Source organism: Poromitra crassiceps (genome assembly GCF_964638095.1).
Source record: "Poromitra crassiceps genome assembly, chromosome: 4".
In the NCBI taxonomy this organism is placed as follows: Eukaryota; Metazoa; Chordata; class Actinopteri; order Beryciformes; family Melamphaidae; genus Poromitra; species Poromitra crassiceps.
This window is the reverse complement of record NC_139626.1, coordinates 54,377,243-54,399,144: the sequence shown is the minus strand read 5'-3', so window position 1 is coordinate 54,399,144 and position 21,902 is coordinate 54,377,243. Positions and strand designations below refer to the sequence as shown.

The 21,902-nt window shown below is 43.7% G+C and overlaps 1 protein-coding gene across 1 annotated transcript in view; it reads left to right on the top strand.

The window, feature by feature from the left end:
• LOC310775844 (uncharacterized protein) overlaps nucleotides 1–21,902 on the top strand; it is a 263,961-nt gene that overhangs the window by 95,009 nt on the left and 147,050 nt on the right. Inside the window, exon 4 of the mRNA XM_083635971.1 lies at nucleotides 16,607–16,960. Within this exon, the coding sequence (XP_083492097.1) occupies nucleotides 16,607–16,960 (354 nt within the window). The remainder of the gene's footprint in view (nucleotides 1–16,606; nucleotides 16,961–21,902) is intronic.

Genomic DNA, 21,902 nt, shown 5'->3' with positions numbered 1-21,902 from the left:
GATAAGTCCTACTCGGACAACTAACTCAACTCTTGAGAGCCCTATGGCTGCCCACAGGGAGGCAGCACCCTCACCATATATAAAAATGATTTTTTTACAGCATTACTGTCCGTATCCCAGAGGCCAAAGAATGGATATTAAGGGGTACCATGTTGCGCACTCTAGTTCAATAAAACAAAAATAGACTAAAGTAAGATATGGGAGACCAACAGTTTAAGCAGATAAATTAAAATAAAATAACCACCATAATAAACAAAGCAAAGGGAGCTCCCACACACCCATATCAGTATGCCTGCATAGGTGCGTACACACCCTACATACTTAGCCTCCCTCGCCTTATTAGCTCCCATCACCATGTACGCCAAAGTATATAAACACACCTACCAATGCATACAGACATACACACACACGTTCACAGCCATACTTATAATAGTAAAAAAAAAATACTATATACTGGCTCCGCGATACATCGAACCTCCCTTATCTAGTCAAAAACACCACCTCCAAAGCAGCTCCCCTAATAAAGGGAACATCTAGCATGTCTAGCTGCCCAACACATCACAAAGATATTCTCTGTTTAGTTTCTTTAGCAAAAAATCGCCCCCCCCCCCATTATCAAGGCTGTCCCCCAGATGGTAGACTAGATCAGCTGGATTTACTTCTCAAAAGCTGACATCTTTTAAAACGTGCTTGCATGCAGCATAGCTAACAAAAAGAGAAAGGAAGATAAACAGACATACAAACAACAGACAAACACACACAAAAAAAACAAAAACAAACAAACATGTAAGTCCCCAACAGCTGTGAAAAAGTGCACACAGATATCCCCACCTCCATATCAACCTTGCAGGCCCTAAGTGCCATATCTGAATAAGAACTAACAATTAACTAGCAGTAATATCATATAACACCTACTGAACAGATTGTATAAGGCATATTACACACCCCTCTTCATATCGCCATAAACCCGCAGCTCCGCCTCCGTTGGGGGCGGGTCGCAATTGTAACGAGCCGGTCGGACTTCTGTAGTTTCCAAAACTAAATAGAAAGCGTTCCGTTTGTTTTGATTCCCGTTGGATCCAGGAAACTGTCCATGATCTAGTAGCTGGCAATTGGATGGCGACCAATCCAAACAAAACAAAATAAAAACAGCGAAAACTAAAACTGCTCCAGATATTCATTGATTCACTCATTAGACTAGATAATAACGAAGTTGCTATTATCATGTGGTTGAGTTTAGCATATGGCACATCAGCTAAGCATTGCAAGCCCAAATCACACACAATTTAGAGCACCAAAAAGAGAAAATAAAGTGTTCTGGAGCACTCCACTATGCTATTAACGAAATCCCGTCTTACCAGCGCAAATGTCCTCCGGGAATAAGTGTGTAAACAAAATAGCAAAATAACAAACCGACCGCTCTTGTAACAATATCAGCTCAAACTAGCGCTCGAATACATTGGATAGCCTTCTTCGGGTCGTCAAACCGGTGTCTGGTCCCCCCGGGCGAAGTGAAGGACAGCATGGCTGGGTATCCGAGGCCAAACTGGATCTTAGCAGCATGCAGTAGCCGCTTGCATTCCAGAAAAGCATGACGTCGATCCTGAGTAGCCTTCGAGAAATCTTGGTAAAGGCTGATCTTGTTCCCCTGCCACCGAACATCACCGATCTCCCTGGCTGCATTTCTCATGCGCTCCTTCTGCTGGAAACGTAGAAAACGGACAATAAATGGTCTCGGTGGAGCTCCTTGCTTGATGGGCGCAAGCGACCGGTGTGCTCGTTCCAGGTCCAGGCCCTCTGGGAAATCAATGTGGAGGATCTCGGGGAGCTTCTCTTTCAGGAAAGCGATGGCGTCTTTATTCTCACAATGCTCCGGAAAGCCGTAGATACGTAGATTAACTCGTCTATCTCTATCCTCGTATTCAGACAGTTTGGAAGCTAACTTCACCACCTCTGAGGCAGGCGCTGGGGGCTGCTCTCGGTTCAGCCTGCTGGTCTCTTCCAGCATGTCCAGCCGGGCCTCCGTGCTGGTTACTCTGGTAAGGACGTCCGCCAGCTTCTCTTCAACAGCCGAAATACCCCTCCGTGTTTCCGCTAGGTCCCGCCGCAACTCAGAGAAATGTGTCTCTTGGTTCTCAGACAGCTGTCTGAGGAGCGCAAGGATTGTGTCGGCTGACGGCGGTTCTCCCTCAGTAGCTGTGTTGCTAGCATTGCTAGCTGCATCGCCATTTTGAGCGTCCCGGTTAGTCATGGCTCTGGTCTTTGGCGGCTGTTGTGTCGAGGAAGCTTTACTATCCATGAGTTTTGACTGACCAGTCATGGCATAAACAAGTTAACAGGTTAGCCGGTCATAAACATGTGTCACAAATATCACCAGTAATGAGGTTACAAACGAAAAAGGTGATGACGGCGCTGGAGCTCACTAACTAAGCAGCCATCTTCCTCTGCGCCCCTAGTGGCTCCCCCACTTACTGATACTTATGCTTAAATTAACCCACTCATATTTTGGGTTTATTTCAAGAAAAACATTTCAGCTAGTGGACATTCTAATTGGCTGGTAACTTTAAAATCTAGCAGCCATATTGGCAGGTGGTCAAAAAAGTTAATTTCAAGCCCTGAGAGCAGGTGGTGACATAGGAGTGAGTGAGAAAAGGATCAAATATTGGTGGTTAAGACTGCATAATGACATCACAACTGTTAATTTAAAATGAGTTATTCCTCTAAACCTGGCTTCAAATGCCCCAAATTTTTCGGGCTGGCGCCGTTCAGCCCTCAGCAAAACCTGGTAGCGAGGACATTTTTGGTGGCCCTCTCTATCATCAAAGTTGCCCATCCGTGGGTTACGGCATGACAATATTTGTTCGGCCCCCGGCAACAATCTGGGTTTCTCATGTGGCCCCCCATGAAAAATAGTTGCCCACCCCTGTCTTAGGGTGTATTCACACCTATCTCGTTTGGAGCAGTTGTTCCGAAACAGAGAGCCTTTTCGCCCTTGGTGCGGTTTGTTTGGGGGAGTGTGAACACAGCAATCGCACTCGGATGCGGGACAAAACAAGCAGACCGAGATCGCCAAGAAAGGGTGGTCTCGGTCCGCTTCCAAACGAACTCTGGTGCGGTTCGTTTGTGGTGAGAACGTGATCCGACCTCGATCCGACACAAAGCAGGAAACAGTGCACATTTTTGGATAAAACAGTAGCCGTAGTCAGCTGCGCTGTGCGTAATGGCCTGAAGAACGAGCATTTTTATCATTTAAAAACCGTGCATCATCACATAAGCAGTTTGAACTCGATCATCTTACCTCTGGTCTCCATTAAATAACAAGTCGTGGTAATCAGAGCTAGCCTTCTTTGTGATAAGATTGTCTGGTTCAATCAGACAATCAGACTGATTGCATGTATTCCTTGAAATGTCTGTAGGCTATTATTCAATTATTTATTAATATTTTATTCCTGACAGGACAGGTGTTCATATAGCCTATGTGTCGGCTAATCCTCTGAAGTCTCCGTGATAGTAATAGCAGAAGTTGTGAGGGTCTTTGATCTTCTATCTCCAAATTCCCGATAGATAGCCTAAATAAATAAATAGTTTTCTCACTCTCTCTCTCTCCCGATCCCCCCCTCTTTCTTTCGCACGCCCGACGTGCGACATCCTCAAATGATGTTAGAGGTTATCAGTCTGTTATTAGTCTGAGTTTGAGGCATTTTCTCCTGCACTGAGCAACCGCGCGTGGCCATACAACCCCGCAGCGCCGCTGCTCGTCCAGCCGCGGAGCAGCAGAATCAGAGCTCCCAAGCCGAGAGAGAGACTCCGTCTTGGAGTTGAGCAGCCTCGGACTAACGTAGCCTAAACATTATTCTCGTCAGAAACAACTTTGATTTGCATAATTTAAATGTGTTTGCAGCCCAGGGACAACCAGAAAACACCTTATTGATCTATTTACGTCAGACGATGCCAGAAACACACAAAACCAAAACACAGCGGCGTTCGATTCAGCAGCGTGCCTCTGCTTTTTCCGGGTAAGGGAGATAGGCGGAGAGCATGGAGGTTCAGCTGTCACATAGGCTGTCACGTGTTAAATAGTTTACCCAATAAAACATGTTTTCATTCGTCATTTAGACATCAAACCCTAACAGTAGATATATTCCATTGATGGTAAAAAGTAAAACTTAGTTATGTGGTTTTCATCGGACAGCGACAACATGTATGTTCGTGTATATATATGCATATATGTGTGTGTGTGTTGCTCACTAAATGTTATTGCATCAGTGATGTCACAATGCCTCCGTGTGTGTGTGTGTGTGTGTGTGTGTGTGGGTGGGTGTGTGTGTGTGCGTGTGTGCCTTAGGGATGCACATTTTCCGCAAATTCCAAAATCGATCATTGGTAACGTTATCAATCAATCAATCGATTAATTGTAATTAAAAATACAAAATTTTCCAAACAATACCAAGTGGGTTTTTTCCTCAATAAAACCTTTATTTATATAGCAGCCAGCAACATATTGCATATTTTTCACAGTATTGCACATGTAAAAACGTAGAGGCATACTCTCATACCTTCTGTAATGTAACATTTCGCTCACTTAAAAAAACTATGTAATAGCCTATATAATATATTTAAAAAAAAATGTCTCACCACTTCAAAGATCAAATGCAGTATTTAACAAACATTTATTTCCAAACTCTCCTGCACTATAAGGCTCAAACAACCGAACCAACAACAAACACTTTTTTCCCCAAAACACAGTCCTAAATGAACTTAATAATAAATACCGGTAGGCTATATTAAATAAATAGGTAAACTGAACTAAAAAGCTAGGCCTAATATGAATAAACAAATTAAACTTCCTTCAATACTGTAGGTCTGACTGAATCAGATATTACATGCATAAAACAACAGCTGCCACAACTTTTTCACTAAACTTAGAAACAGAAATCAGACTGACTCACAGGGTCCCGGTTTAGTTCTTGTTGAGGAAAATGAGCATGTCCACGTGTTCGGGTGTCAGACGGGAACGCAGCCTGGTCACGATCAGTCCAGCGGCTGAAAACACACGCTCGGATGGTACAGATGTCGCGGGTATGCAGAGGTACTGGCGTGCCATCGTTGCCAGTCTGGGGAATCTCCCAGCGTTGGCCTTCCACCACTTATCCGGATTTGTCTCTAAGGCTGGGGGAATGTCCCGGATAAAGTTCTCAACCTCCAGATCCACGCTGCTAATGGCAGGAGCAGCTGAATAATTTGGCCCCAAAAGCATAGCCATTGCGGAGGCCTGATTCATGGCTGCAGGTCCCGGTTCTGGCTGAACATCTGCATCACCTTCGGGCTGTGCGTTCGGGCCTGGGTCGGGGTGACCACCTCCTCCTCCTCCTCGTCCTCCAAAGCCTCTCCCAGCTCAATCAGCTTAGATTTGGCATCCTGTCGCTGTGCTGCTGTTAAAAAAAAACAGGTGCTTGTGGCGAGGGTCCAGCATCGTTGCCACCATGCACCATAAAATAAAAGTTGCTTAACACATTCACTGCCAGCCGTTTTTCAAAACTGTAGTTAGCTTCTGCCAGAGGTTTTTTTTGAGGATTCTGGCTCATCTTTCAAGAGCCGAGGATTCGTTTCTGTTAGGATTTTGTGAACACACAATATCTCAAAAGAACTAATAGAATGTGTGCTTTCTCTGTCTAAAAGAGTTAGTTTGTAGAGTTAGTAGTTATGTAAGCATTAGCAGTTGAATACAGCATGGTTTCAGCGTCTGTAAATTTATTCTGAGATAAATTCGATAGAACAGTCACTTTAACCATTCATTTTTGGCATCAGTAAGACGTCAGACATCTAAACAATAGTTTTGAACAGTAATTTCCTCCATAACAGCAGGAAACACCCCTCTCCTTCAAACTCCTCCCTCCGTGTGTGTTCTTCTTGGCTGCAGCGGGCGGGTCACAAGCTCGTTGCTGCTGCTGCTGTAACCTCGCGTCACCAGGCTCACTGCTTTGCTGCTGCTGTGCCTGTCTGCCTGTCTGCCTGGCGGCCGCTGGGCAAGTCTGGATGGATGGGCTCGCTCGTTTCTTGGGGTTCTGAGAGCTTTGATGAAGCTTTTGCGATTCTGGTCTTATTTATGCTGCGTGTTTCAAAGTGTGTTCCACCCGTAATCTATTATGCAAATTTGCAAAACCCCACCGCCAGCTCCCAAGCGCGAAAGCGTTTTCGCCAATCCATTTTCATGAGAATCGCTTCCTGCTTTTTGCTTGCCTTCCTCTAGAATGGAGAGCACTGTCGCCACTTGTGGGTCGGTGGAATGGGTTGTACACGTTAGGTCGCTCCAATATTTTTATAGGAGACGTGGGGGGCATTGATCCACGTAGTTGACGTCTCAACTCGTCATTGGCAGTGAACCGTTGGAATTTTTTTGACGAGTCAACTCGCCATTGGCAGTGAACGTGTTAATGACCAATTCAAAATAATGTTTTTGGGAAACACAGAATTTAAGAGTCCCTGTGCAAAGTGTAATGTTTAGGCTTACCATCATTCGCTCAATCATGGAGGAGCGGACTTTTCCCTTGAATTCCACCACTCGTGGGCAGTCGCCCTCTTTCCTTAGGAGATGTTCATTGATGAGGCCAAATGCGACAGGATACGTGTTGCTGATGGAGACAGTTAACTCCGCCGACATCGCTGTGGTTGCAATCTTCAGTGCGGATAATACAGGCGCTACGTCCTCCATGACACGCCAGTATTCATCTTTCAGCTCCAGGGTTCTGGCGAGAGGCAGCTTGGTGACAGTCCGGTCAGATAGGACAGCGACCACCGCCCACCTCTGCTCCACTAGCCAGTCGAACATATCGCAAACTGAATTCCACCGAGTCTTGATGGACTGGATGAGCTGGTGGGCTGGCAGCCTCTGTTGAGTTTGCTTCTCTTGTAGGGCTTTGGTGGCGACCGTGCTATGGTTAAAGTGGCTCACAAGCCTGCCAGCTGTGGAGATGACTTTGTTGAGGTAGATGGTGAATCCGTCATTTATGGTGAGCTGAAGTGTGTGAGCGAAGCAAGCCACCGAGTACCAGGGTACTCTGCTGTACCAGGGCACTCTGCTGGGGTTATTTGCTGCGGTGATGTTCCTCGCGTTGTCGTGCACACACGCCATAACGTTTCCGTCAAGCCCCCACTCGTTCACTGCATCCTTTAATTGCTCGGCGAGGTGCTCTGCTGTGTGCCCGCCTGGCAAGCTTCTGGTTAGCAACACCGCACTGCTGACTCCTCAGTCCTGGGTGATGTAGTGGCAGGTGATGGTCACGTAGTTTTTGGTTGTCATGGCAGTCCAGCTATCTGTCATCAGTGCAACCTTGCCGCCGGTACTGTAGATGTAACGTCTGCTAGCTCCGCTAGCAACTTGGACTTAGCATCACCGTATCTCTTCTCAAAGCACCTGGTGATTGTGCTTCGGCTTGGGATATCATATGCTGGTTCCAGGAGGTGCATCATTTGCTTAAATCCCCTGCCTTCAACCATAGAGATAGGCATCATGTCTTTTTCTATAACCCCGCAGATCGACTGGGTTATTTTCTCTGCTCGCCGTGAGTCACAACTTTTCCTCTTAAACGCTGAGCTGATGGTGGGTTGCTCTAGCGGAGATGAAGAGGAGCCAGCCAATTTATCTGAATGAACACCGTTCAAGTGATAGAGCAGTGCTGTCATTGTGTTGTTGTAGCTGTACACCGATTCACAGTGTTTGCATACGGCAGTATCTTCTCCTTTCTTATCAAAATGTTCCCACACAACGCTTCTCTTCGCCCTCTTCATGGTCGTTGCAACTGTGTGGGTTTTCTTTTCTATTTCAGACCAATCTTAAAATGGCTGCCACCAGGTGTTCAGAGTTTACTGCGCCTGCGTGATGTGTCTGAAAAGGGCTATAGTAATATCATTGCGCCCTCTGGTGGATCATTGAGAAATTATTTGAAAACACCATTCTACTGTCAGAAATCAGAACGCACGTTGCTTTTTGTTTTTGTTTTGATCGAGTAATTTTTCTTTGCTCGAGTAAATCCTTAACAAGCAATTAATCGAGTTTTGATTAATTGTGTGCATCCCTAGTGTGCCTCATTATGATATCACTGATGACATCATCAGGGTGTGTGTGCCCCCTTATGACATCACTGATCAGTCTTGTCACAATGCCTCCTTGTGTGTGTGTGTGTGTGTGATATCACTGATCAGTCTTGTCACAATGCTTCCTTCTGTGTGTGTGTGTGTGTGTGTGTGTGTGTGTGTGTGTGTGTGTGTGTGTGTGTGTTTGTGTGTGTTTGTGTGTGTGTGTGTGTGCCCTTAGGACATCACTTTTGACATCATCATTGATGACATCACTGATGGCATCACTGATGACATCACATCATTAGCTAATTAGCCTAATTAGAAAATCCGGCTCCGTCAGGTCAACTGCACGGGTGCCCTTTACACACCCTGAAGGTTTCAGCCCAATCGCATGTAAAACAGCATAGCTGTGGCCGAACACAGGACAGACAAACAAATAGACGGTGGGCCAAGACAGTTTTTCGTGTTGTTGATTGATCCTCATCGACACTTGACACAATATTTTATGTATCATGCCAAATAATTCTATGAATAAAAAAACTGTTTGTGCCCTTGAGCAAGGCCCTTAACCCCAAAACCGCTCCAGTGGAGCTGATCAGTGGCCAGCAGATCAGACTGTGGTTGTACTGGTCAGCTTCCAGGTATGAATGTGTGTGTGAATGTGAACAGGGCACTCCTGAAAAAGAGAGCATTGCTCTCAGTGAGACTCCCCCTGTATATAAAAAAAAAAAAAAGTTTGTTGGCAGCTCTTGTTTAAACAGGTTTTTTCCTAAATGTATATTTTAATCATCACTCAGGCAAATTGCGGGATAGCTGTAGTTTATGAATCAATCAGATCGTAGTATTTAATGCCTCAACCAATCGCACGCGGCTTAAAGGACCCCGATCGGATCCATTATCTGCCCCTTTGCCCGAAATGTAAACAGAGCTCGCCTACGGATCGATGTGTGATTTCCAGGTAAGAATAAACGCACAATGTTGAGCATTTAACACATTCACTGCTAACAGTTTTTCCAATACTGTAGGTAGCTTCTGCCAAGTTTTTTTTTGAGGATTCTGGCTCATCTTTCAAGAGCCGAGCATTCTTTTCTGCTAGGACTTTGTGAACACAAAATATCTCAAAAGAACTAATAGAATGTGTGCTTTCTCTGTCTAAAAGAGTTAGTTTGTAGAGTTAGTAGTTATGTAGGCATTAGCAGTTGAATACAGCATGGTTTCAGCGTCTGAAAACGAAAGCTGAGAAAAATGCATTTTTGTGAAATTCGATAGAACAGGCAGAACAGTCACTTTAACCATTTATTTTTGGGATCAGTGAGACATCAGACATCTAAACAATATAGTTCTGAACAGTAATTTCCTCCATAACAGCACCCCCACCCCCTCTCCTTCAAACTCTTCCCTCCGTGGGTGTGTCTCTGGTGGCTTTGCAGCGTTTGTCACAGGCTGCCTGTGTGCTGCTGTCTGTGCTGCCTGGCTGCTGGCGGCCGCTCGTCGGGCGAGTCTGGATGGGGCTCGTTCGTTTCTGGGTTTTCGGTTGTGAGCTGGGATGAAGCTGCATGCGATTCTGGGCTTTCTGCTGGTGTTTCAAAGTGTGTTGCACCCAGTCTATTTTTGGAATCCCCCACCGTTGTGTAGGGGTGGGCGATACTGCAAAATTTGGTGTCGATCCGATACCAAGTAATACTGGTCCAGAATTGCCGATATCGATACCGATACCGATACTTTTTACTATTAAATATGGCTTATGAACTTTCATGTAGGGGAGAGCAGTGTGTCATCAATAGGTTTATCAATTTATCAACCACTATAAATTATGACCGCTACAGTTTGAAAATGTAACATTAACCAATGCTGAAGATCCTTAATATTAATTCAACTACTATATATACCTGGATATTATTTTCCTCTGTGAAAAGACTGCCCGTGGAGTCTATCTCTGTGTTGAGGGGGGAGGGGGGGGGGTGTCTGTCTGATATTTCCCTCCTCCCCTTCTTTTCTGCAGGTCAGAGCTCTCTTTCTTGTTTCTCAGATGCTTAAACAAGTTGGTACTGTAGTAGGCTAGTGGTCCCACAGTACTGGACAGCCTGCATGCGGCTACGTCACACTTCACAACAATACTGATGTAAAATAACCAAACGATCTGCTCCTGTTCCTTTGAGCCATCACGTAATGGCATGTGTGTTTTTGTATGCGATTGTGCGCGTCGGATTTCAATCCCACTCTGTGCTCTGCTGCTTGCCTTCCTTTACAAGACCCGCCCTGCATATCGTTCAAGCACTATTATTGGCCCAGGCACGTATACTCTGTTTCAGTGCACATGTGATGACATGACAACAGCAAATCCGAGGCGGAGAAGCCCTGCATGAATGCACGCAAAAAAGATCGAAAAATCGATATTTTGATGTCAGGATCGATCTTCAAAACGAGACTCAGGTATCGGGAGTATCGATATTTTGGGATCGATCCGCCCACCCCTACCGTTGTGTGCCAGCGCGAAAGCGTTTTCGCCAAACCATTTTCATGAGAATGGCTTCCTCACGCTTTTTCCTGGTGTTTTTGCTCGGCTTCCTCTAGTCTGGAGAGCACTGTCGCCACTTAGTGGGTCGGTAAAATAGGTTATACACGTTCGGTGGCTCCCATATTTTAATAGGAGATGTAAAAGGGTTTGATCCACGTCCCACGTGCCTAGCAACAGACCCAAAACAAGAAGGACAGCTTTCCCCTCCTGCTGTCCTTGCTACTTTCTGCTCTCGCGAACATCTCTCGTTATATTCTAACAATTTGTTTGAAAGTAATTTTGTAATTTTGTGGTTATGGCCAAAGTGGCTGCCGCAAACCGTTTCATTTCACTTCCTGATGACACCGGCCCGCAGACAAACCTTTACAGTCTATGAGACAGACTAATCATCAAGACAACACTCGCCGATTCAGTCGGCTTTCAAGCGAGACTATTCTGCGTTGGACTCGTCTAATATTAGAGGTAAGATGTGAGGCATCGATATTAAATTTAGACTGTTTAACACATTCACTGCCAGCCGTTTTTTTTTACTGTAGGTAGCTTCTGCCAAGTTTTTTTTTTGAGGATTCTGGCTCATCTTTCAACAGCCGAGGATTATTTTCTGCTAAGATTTTGTGAACACAAAATATCTCAAAAGAACTAATAGAATGTGTGCTTTCTCTGTCTAAAAGAGTTAGTTTGTAGAGTTAGTAGTTATGTAGGCATTAGCATTTCAATACAGCATGGTTTCAGCGTCTGAAAATTTAAGCTGAGAAAAATGCCTTTTTGTGAAATTCGATAGAACAGTCACTTTAACCATTCATTTTTGGCATCAGTAAGACGTCAGACATCTAAACAATAGTTTTGAACAGTAATTTCCTCCATAACAGCAGGAAACCCCCCTCTCCTTCAAACTCCTCCCTCCGTGTGTGTTCTCCTCCTGCCTCCCTGGCTCTGCAGCGGGCGTGTCACAAGCGAGTTGCTGCTGCTGCTGCTGCCTGTCTGCTGGCGGCCGCTCTTTGGGCGAGTCTGGATGGGCTCGCTCGTTTCTTGGGGTTTCGGTTGAGAGCTTTGATGAAGCTTTTGCGATTCTGGTCTTATTTATGCTGCGTGTTTCAAAGTGTGTTCCACCCGTAATCTATTATGCAAATTTGCAATCCCCCACCGCCAGCTCCCTGCGCGAAAGCGAAAGCGTTTTCGCCAATCCATTTTCATGAGAATGGCTTCCTCACGCGGCTGTATTTGCTTGGCTTTCTCTCGTCTGGAGAGCACTGTCGCCACTTAGTGGGTCGGTAAAATAGATTATACACATTCAATACCTCCCATATTTTAATATGAGATGTAAAAGGGGTTGATCGACGTCCCACCGTCAAATTTTGTTTTTTTGTTTTGTTAAGACGAGATATCTCGTCAACGGCAGTCAACCGTTTTTTTTTTTAAGACGAGATATCTCGTCAACGGCAGTGAATGTGTTAATAACAATCGAAAATCTTGCTCGTAGCTGCTTTAATTGAATTACTTGGTGTCTGCCCTGGTATGATACCTATTTTTTTCTTTGCTCTTAATGAGTCTGCATCCCTGTGATGGTGGTGTACTGTACATGTCTCTATAATTGAAAATTAATAATAAAAAAAGATTAAAAGCATTTGGACTGGCATTGCCACCAAATGCCCACTGCTATGAGTGACCATGAACTTTGACCTTTGACCACCAAAATCTAATCAGTTCATCCTTGAGTCCAAGTTTGAGCTCAATTAGAAAAAAAAAATCTGTCAGGGCGTTCCTGGAATATCGTGTTAACGAGCATGAAAATCGTGTTCGTGAGGTCAGTTCATCCTTGAGTCCAAGTGGACGTTTGAGTAAAATTTGAAGAAATTCCGTCAAGGTGTTCCTGAGAATTAACGAGCAATGAGCCTCGGAAGGACGGACGTCGGACAACCTGAAAACATACAGTAATGCCTCCGGCCACGGCTATCGCCAGGCGGAGGCATAATTCGAACAAGGCTTAAAAAAAAATCTCAATTTTGTCCGTCCAAAATGTTTGTCCTGTCCTGTCCTGTCCATGTCCTGTCCATGTCCTGTCCATGTCCTATCCTGTCCTGTCCATGTCCTATCCTGTCCTATCCTTTCAAGATGCATATTCAGTTCTACTTAGAGAGATGCATGTAACATCCTAGGCTCAATGGACTGCACACACGAGGGGAGACTACACGTTTTAAAGGAATAACAAAAGTACTTATTATAAACTAAATAAATTACTCAAAAATAAAGGTAGCTGTGTAATTCATCAGTAGTGAATGCAGTGTGTGGATGAGTGGAAAGTGTGGTGTAGATGTTGGCGATGTATGAAAGTGAGATAAGGAGAGCCTAAGCTCAAACCAAACAGGTGGAGAGAGAGAGAGAGCAGCCAGCTCAAATAGAATGGTAAATGGTAAATGGCCTGCACTTATATAGCGCTTTTATCCAAAGCGCTTTACAGTCAGTAGGTACATTCACCCATTCACACACCGATGGCGGCAGGCTACCACGCAGAGTGCTGGCACACCAACGGGAGCAATTTGGGGTTCAGTGTCTTGCCCAAGGACACTTCGACATGCAGACTGGAGGAGCCGGGAATCGAACCACTTTTTATCCAAAGTGATTAGTGGACGACCCGCTCTACCTCCTGAGCTACAGCCGCCCTAAATAGAGAGCCAAAGTGAACGTCACTTCCTGCCTTTCTCTGAATGTGAATGGTGGTGAACGACGAGAGATGATGATTTTTTTATCCCGTTTGTGCCATGGGGTACACGTGTTAAATTTTGTCAATTTAAAAGATAACTATGCATGTCAAGAAAGTCGCAGTTTGTCCTGAAACTGAAACGTAAGGTTTAGGTCTGTCAATCAACTACCGTAAATTCCGGACTATAAGACGCACCGGTCTATAAGCCGCGGGACCAAAATTGACTATTTTTTTCTTCTATAAGCCGCACCGGTCTATAAGCCGCGGGTGTTTTGATGTTTAATTACCATATGAAAGGGTTCGTGCACAGAGAGGAATGTCGGGAAAGCGATGGCTGTTTGGGGAAGCTCCCATTTATTAACATTTCAACAAAACAAAACAAAAGTCAGGTCACTAATCCCCAGACAAAATCACACAACAATAGGCTATATGTGCAGCAAACCTGTAACCAGAGAAGTCAAGTCACTAATCCTCGTCTTCCTCTTCTTCCTGCGTACTGAAACCACCAAAGTCCTCATCTTCAGTGTCGGAAACGAACAGGTTCAGGGTGGCTTCGTCAACCACTCTCCTCTCTCCTTCATTGTCACTCAAAACCAACGAACTCCTCTTCATCACTGTCGGCATCGAACAGCCTCTGAAGCCTCTGACGGCCCTCAGCGCCAGCTGTGGCGGCGTCATCCTCTTCATCCCGCAGCAGTCCAGCGTTTTGGAACCCGTTGGTGATTGTGGATGTTTTCACACTCCTATAATATTCCGTGCTGAGACAGTTCCTCCTGCTGCACCGTCCAACGCCTCACCATTGACTCATCGATGCCCAGGTTACGCGCGGCTGCTCTGTTTCCCTCTTTTAATGCGAGATTGACTGCTTTCAACTTGAAAGCTGCCTCGTGTGAATTTCTGCGTACCTTCCCCATGGTAAGTGAGAGTGTTGCTTCTACTGCTCGTTCTCATGCTGTCGAGAACGAGCAAAGCTTTTTTTTGGTGAAAGAATCCTCCAGGGCGCTTCTTGTTAACAGTCCGAGTGAGTGGCAGGTCGAACGTCAAAGGCACTTCATCCATATTTATGATCTGCTCCGGTTCGATGGAATATTCCTTGATCTTCCTTTGTGTGAATTCGCCGAAGTTTGTGATTTTCTCCTGGTAGTCGGGGGAGGGAGTTGATGGCCGAGTGGCCGTTTGCTTACCGTAATTACCATATGTAAGTGGTCACGCACAGAGGGGATTGTCGGGAAAGAGATGGCTGTTTGAGGAAGCTCCCATTTACCGTATTACCGTAACATTTCAACAAAACAACATAACACAACACCACCGTTGTTTATTTTTACAGTGCACACAGTGTCCGCGGTGTGGTGAAAAGAGGGCAAGAGAGGAAATTAAAACAGAAGTGGATTTATAGTTAGAAAGAGTGCTAAAAAAGAGAGATTTTATTTGTATTTTTTTTCTTTTTTCTGAAAAAATCCATAGATAAGACGCACCGTTATATAAGCCGCAGGGGCCAAAAAACGGGAAAAAAGCCACGGCTTATAGTCCGGAATTTACGGTACATCTTGTGTCGCATGTTATACGGCACACCATCAACAACAATGGACTGGTGGGAGAGACGCGACTGGGTGTGCGTTATCTTTTACATTGACAAACATGACGTGTGTACTCCCGTCCCGTGGCACAATTCAAACTGGATCAAAAAGGTAGTGTATCGCTGTGTTCACCACCATTCATATTTTTCCGGATGCTGGTGCCCAGAGAAATGCGGGAAGTGACATTCACTTTGGCTCTATTGGGAGCATCCAGGTGCCCCAGATCAGCTGATCAATGCAGCCCCAGCCTCTGCCCAGCAAGGATCTGCAGACTGAAAGCAACCAATCAGCACAGTGTAAAGAGCCCACAGCACATAGTGAGAGGGCTGCCTGCCATCACTGCATGATGAGATGCAATCACAATATGTGTCAATATATTGGATTTTTACTTGTATGTATGTGTGTGTGTATGTATGTATGTATATATATATATATATGTATGTATGTATGTATGTATGTATGTATGTATATATATATATATATATATATATATATATTAGGGCTGTCAAAAGATTTTTCTTAATCGTGATTAATCTTGCGATTAACTATAGTTAATCACGATTAATCGCATCTTTGTATCGCATGTTTAAAATGCCATTATTTTGCATTTCAAAGCATTTTTAATTAGATATTAATAATTCTTACCAGTGTGTCGTGATTGGGAATCAAATGAATGTAAATAAATGTACTTTGTGATCTTGAATTTTAGATTTATTTTCAATTCAATAGAAGTGCAATGTAGACAGGAGGTAACAATGTCTACAAAATATATCTTGAATAGAAAATGAATGCACAATTGTAAACAGTGCAGTACACGCTCCAGAACCGATACTTCCGGCGGCGGCGCTGTGGAGCAGTCGAAACCCAAAATGACACAGCCGAAGAAGGCTGTGTCTGAGCTAAAAACTTTGGCACTTCCATGTGAATAATGGCTCGGTATTAGAAACTGTGTATTGATAACGTGTATATCGCGTGAAGCCATTGGAGCCGACCTCCCAGTGGTTAGAGGACCCGCCCATCTGAGACTGAAGGAAGAATGAGTGATGAGTCTCGCGCTAGCTAGCTGGCTGCTAGGTGGCCGCTATCTGCTCCAGTATGCTTAGCTTTTACGTCATAGCTCAAACTCGATGTACTTCGCTGATATTTTAATTCCGTTTTACACAAGGTGCAAACTACTGTTGACTTGTCCACTGTGCCATTTCTGAGTTTTTTAAAGTAAAACGAGCCATTTAGAAGCATATTGCTGTCTTTCTCTTCCATGCCTGCACAGGCAGGAGACAGGAAAACGCTGTGACCGGCTTGACTACAAGTACGGTGCGACGAAGGGCCAAAATAGCCACATGCAATTAACGCGATAAAAAAAAAATAGCGCGTTATGGTCGGCCCTTAATCGGATTGCGATTAACGCTGACAGCCCTAATATATATATATATATATATATATATATATATATACAGTATAGCCGCAGCTTATTGCCACGTCATATAGACTACCCAAGTCAACTCCCACTTTCCCAATGACAGCCTTACGCAACGTCATACATCACATGACAGTGGTAACCAGGGGTAACCGACAAACATCATATTAACGAATTGTGACTATATATATATATATATATATATATTTATATTGCATGTTGTGGTACAGCTCTACTGCAGCTCCACTGCAGATGAAAGTCTGTCCTGTAATGTGTTTGTGAATGTGATGTGGTGTGTGATGTGCTCTGTGTTACAGTGGTACAGCCTCAGGATGACTGGGGAGTGACTTACACTCCTACTGAGATCTGTGCCATCAAAGGATCAACAGTGGACATACTCTGCTCCTACACATACCCAGCCTACCTAGATTACCTTCCTGTCACAGTTAAGAAGACGTTGTGGTTTAAAGAGGAGGGTGGTGAACCTGTGGATGTGACAACAGACTCAAAGTATGCAGGTCGTGTGGAGTATGGTGGTGAGCACAAGAACTGCAGCCTGAGAATCACAGACCTGAGAGAGAGCGACTCAGCTGTGTACAAGTTCAGCTTCACAACAAACCATTCAGCTGGGAGCCATACTGCTTCACCTGGAGTCACTCTGACTGTCACAGGTAACTCTTTGATCAGACCATTTGTTACTTCAGTTATAAACAGCTCCACAATCAAGTGACTGAGGGGGCAGTTAAAGTATGAGGGGGCAATTATTTTTATATAGTAAAACAATAGGTTATCAGCACTGTGTGGTTATCAGCACTGTGTGACAAGTTTGTCTATAAATCTGTAATAAACATTGTGTTTTGGTTAGGCGTCTATTCAAATGTTGAAAGTTTAGAGTGTATAAGGACTTAGAACATTATGGTGGAACTTATATTTTTGGTAATTGGGTGGTGAGCACTTCTGTTCTGGAAATTGCTCAGAAACAGCTTATTGTAAATATAGCAGGAAAGCCATACTATACATCCCCTGAATGCCCTATAGGTCAGGACTATTCAACTATATTGTTCAGGACCACATTGTCAGAAAGCTAAGGACATTTCCCTGAGCTATTATTATCATTAGCATCACCACAACTTAAAATATTAGATTATATACATTATATAGTTTGGTAATTATATTACAGAAACAGAAACAGAAATTAAAAATACACATCAAAATCCACAGATGAAAAACAGAAACATGACTTGATTTGTATCTGCTGCTGAAGCCTCTGTGTGTCATTGAGAGAGGGGGAGAGAGAGGAGATAGAGAGAGAGAGAGAGAGAGAAAGAGAGAGAGAGGGAGCTTGGTAGAGCGAGTTAGAGCGTGCATGCATGTGAAAGCCGACAGGGATTGCTCACATGGCGCTCGCTATCAAACGCAATTGGAAAACACACAAGGGGGGGAGGTGAGAGAAAGAGAGAAAGACCAAGAGAGAGAGCGAGAGAGGAGCGGGTGAGAGAAAGAGAGAAACACAAATAGAATGAGAGAGAGAGAGAGAGAGAGGCCGGTATAGGCCTGTCCTATGTGTCTAGTTTGTGGTTGTAAAGTTTCATGACTATGATTATCCTAGAGGTCACAATAGGTCATTTTATACAGTGAGGTAAAGTTAAACAAAAATCTCACTGTGTGTGTGTGTGTGTGTGTGTGTGTGTGTGTGTGTGTGTGTGTGTGTGTGTGTGGGGGGGGGATTAGCATAAAGTGTGCATGTCTGTAAAGGAGAGACTTGTGGGTACCCATAGTGTGATGTATTTGATGATGTCCTTGGTCATTTTCCCCGGGTGCCACCGGAGGGCGACGGAGGGTTGGGTATGCTGTTGTGTGCTTCCGGTTCCTGTCAGTCCAGTGCGGAATAAAGTAAACACCAAATACAGCAAGTGAAATTCTCCCTCTCTCTATCCTGTTATTATACAGTGAACAAGGACAGTAAGCTAAAGCCTGTGAATGCTACACATAGAACCCATTGAAAAGTGTATTTCTATAGGGACAGATACATAAACATAGAGCATTCACAGGAAACAGTCTTTGTTATATATCCTGACATTTATAGCCTAAGCTAGTTTGCAATGTTTATCCCTAGATGTTATAAGGCAAGTATAAAAACAGGGTACAGAATACAGACTATAGAATACAGCTGTTAGGTTACACAAAATATAAAACATAAAACAAATATACATCTGTTATGTACAGTATACAAGATATGTAGTAAATATACATTAGTGTGTTAATGTAATACATTAATAACATCAGCAACATAAGATTAGCAACTTAAAATGGGGAGTTTTATCCACACTCACTGAATTGTCATTCAGATATCTTGAGGTCAGAGGTCAAGGGACCTCTTTGAAAATGGCCATGCCAATTTCCCCCTCACCAATTAGCTTCACTCTAGCTTTCAAAATGCTTTTGATTTTTTTATGTTTTTAAAAACATTCAGAGAATTTGCACATTTAATTTGGTTAGGGATCTTGTTCCACTATCTCCCCTGGTATAGAGGAATATATTCTTGTCCCAATTTTGCTTTTCAGTTTGGGTAGTTTCAAATTCGCTATGCTAGCTCTCGTGTTCAGGCTATGAGTGTCCCAAACAAACTGGAAGTAGGCCTACTTCATAAAATAGTTTGGACAAATATCCTGCAATATTTTATAGACCATGATAAGTTTTAGCTGTTGAACTCCACCTTCAACGGGGAGCCAATTTAACTCTTTAAAATGGGTCCTAATGGATCCCAATTAAGATTAGGATTAGACTGTTGTGATGTGATGTCATTATTCAGTCTTACTCTTAACCAGTGGTGACCAATTTGGGGCCCGTTTGTTTTGGCCCGCCACGGATTTGGAAAAATAAATGTTTTTTTTTGTTTTTTATCCAGAATGCAACTCGGGCAAGTTATCAGATATCTGCACTGATTGCAAAGGGTGGATGAGCTTTTTCATGTGGTGACTTTGTGAAACAGTGTCTGAATGTGGCTGCGGATATACTGTGTTCACTCCTGAGATTGCACCCCTTCAAATTGTCATGGCAAATTGTTTACAAAAGATGGACAATAAAGCTGATTTTCAAAGTACCTTGAGGATTTTTCAAGTTGTGAATTAAGTCAAATTTCTCTCTTGATTACAAAGGTGGAAAATACAACTGTTTTTAACTGGGTGTTTACTGATTAAATGTTTAAGCTCCCCTCAAATGCAGATGTTTTTTTAAATATATATAACCAATTGCAAATTATTACAATTACCAAACAGATAAAAAGTAGATTATATTGAAATGTTATTTTAGATTTAGAATGTTAATTTTCTATAAAACACAATACATTTTAATGTAATTCCACAACGTTTATTTTTGGTCCTCGGCCCTCCACCCAGATTGAGTTTTGGCCCTTCATGAGAAAGAATTTGGGCACCTCTGCTCTTAACCATCGATATTTGGACCTTTTCTCACTCACCTTCTTTCAAGTATAGTGTTTTTAAAGTGCTTTAAAAAGGGGATGACCTGCCTATATTTTCCACTACAACACACACATGACATGTTTGTGCCTTCCAAACACCATAGCATTAAAGTTAGTCAGACTTTTCTAGTAGAACAACTGAACCATACTGAAGTACCATAGTGAAGTAGAACCTTAGTGAAGTAGAACCTTAGTGAAGTAGAACCATATAGTGAAGTAGAACCATATAGTGAAGTAGAACTAGTGAAGTAGAACCATATAGTGAAGTAGAACCATATAGTGAAGTAGAACTATAGTGAAGTAGAACCATATAGTAGTAGGCTACAAAATGACTGGCTGGTCTGAACAGAACATGATGTTATAATAAGAGAACAGCTCAGAATCACAGAGATGTGGAGATTCTCAAAGTCTGCTGCCTGCAGGCGCCAGAGGACAAATGTAATAATGTCTGTTTGTCTTCTTTATTTGTTTGAAAGTGGATTTTTCACTAAATAAAAACATGGAATAGATCATGAAATGTTCTTTGTAATAGACTGTAGCAGCAGTGTTTAGTGAAGACTAAATATCAAAGACTGGAGGCTGCTGAGAAACATTAGAGAGGCTTCAACTGTCTTCAACTGTGCCAATTAACATCTGCGAGCTTTGTGATGCAGAGAGAGAGAGAGATGGAGAGGGAGAGAGAGAGACAGGGAGAGGGGGATATACAGACAGGGAGAGAGAGAGACAGAGGGAGAGAGAGGCCGTCTGTCTCTTGCCGCCACCCCCCCTTCTCTCTCGGTCTCGTGCGAAAAAATGAAGAGAGAGAGACTGTGACACACCAACGTGAGCGATGTACTCTCTATCGCCCAGTCAGCCCTGCCCCGTTGCTACAGCGTGGTTGGCTGCCTTGCTGTATTTCCGTCTTCAATTGGTTGATTTCGAAATGGCCCCTCCTTCCCTCACTGCCGTCTGTCACTCACCACCTTGCAACGCATGCTGGGATACCTGGCATCAGGACATCGCAAACGACAAGACGAGAGGAGGGGCCAAAACCGAAATAGACCAATTGAAGACGGAAATACAGCAAGACAGCCAACCAAGCTGCAGCAGCGGGACAGGGTTTGACAGGGCGAGGTTGAGTTGTACATGTAAGTTCATGTAAGTGAGAAGGGGGTCTGAGAGTGAGAGTGCGCGCGCGAGAGAGAGACATAGAGAGAGAGTTTGAGTTTTAACAAAGCCTTTAATGAAACCTCTACCTACAACATGTACATCATGGCAGAGGACAAACAAGTTTCAGAAAACACAAAATCAGAACCAATGCAACCCCTTCAAAAAAAATGTCAACACAAACAAAACAAAATTGACCGGTCATGGACATTCATACACATTGTCAAGCCCTCCTCAACCCAACTCTGTGTTAGTTTAGTTTAGTTTAGTGTTTAGTTAGACAGGACAGTGCACATTAATAAAACAGTTTACACATATAGAATCATCCATACATGTCAACAGTAAAAGTGCCGGGATTAGCCTAAGCTAGTTTTCACCCACAGTCCTCGGGTCCGGACATAAAGAACTAAAAACGACAAGGTAATTACAGGACTAAAAACAACACGGGAATAAAAAGCAATACGGGAATAAAAGCAATCTAATAAAATAAAAATGCACAAGGGATAACAATACTACATACACAGGATAAGAACAATACACTCAAACAAGATAAAATCAATACAGTTAAAGTGCAAGGGAGACAAGATCAGAACAATGAAGTGCTGATACAGTACAATAAAGTGCAAAATCAAGGAAAGTGTGAGAGGGCTATTGGTTATTGGTTATGGGTGCAATGTTGGTTACTTTTGAGCCATTCCTTAAGTTTATTTTTGAAGGTGGGGTATGTGGGGCACTCCCTTACTGCGGCAGGGAGACCGTTCCATACCTTACCACCCACGATGGACAAAACGTTTCTCCCAAATGCAGTGCGTACGGGGTACGGTGGCGCAGTCGGTAGCGCTGTCGCCTCACAGCTAGAAGGTCCTGAGTTCGATTCTCGCCTGGGACGCTGTGGGCGCTGGAGTTGTGACCCCCCCATATCTTCAGTGCCTACTGCCCAGGTAGGCTATCTCGTCGAAAGTGACTTTCTGTGTGGAGTTTGCATG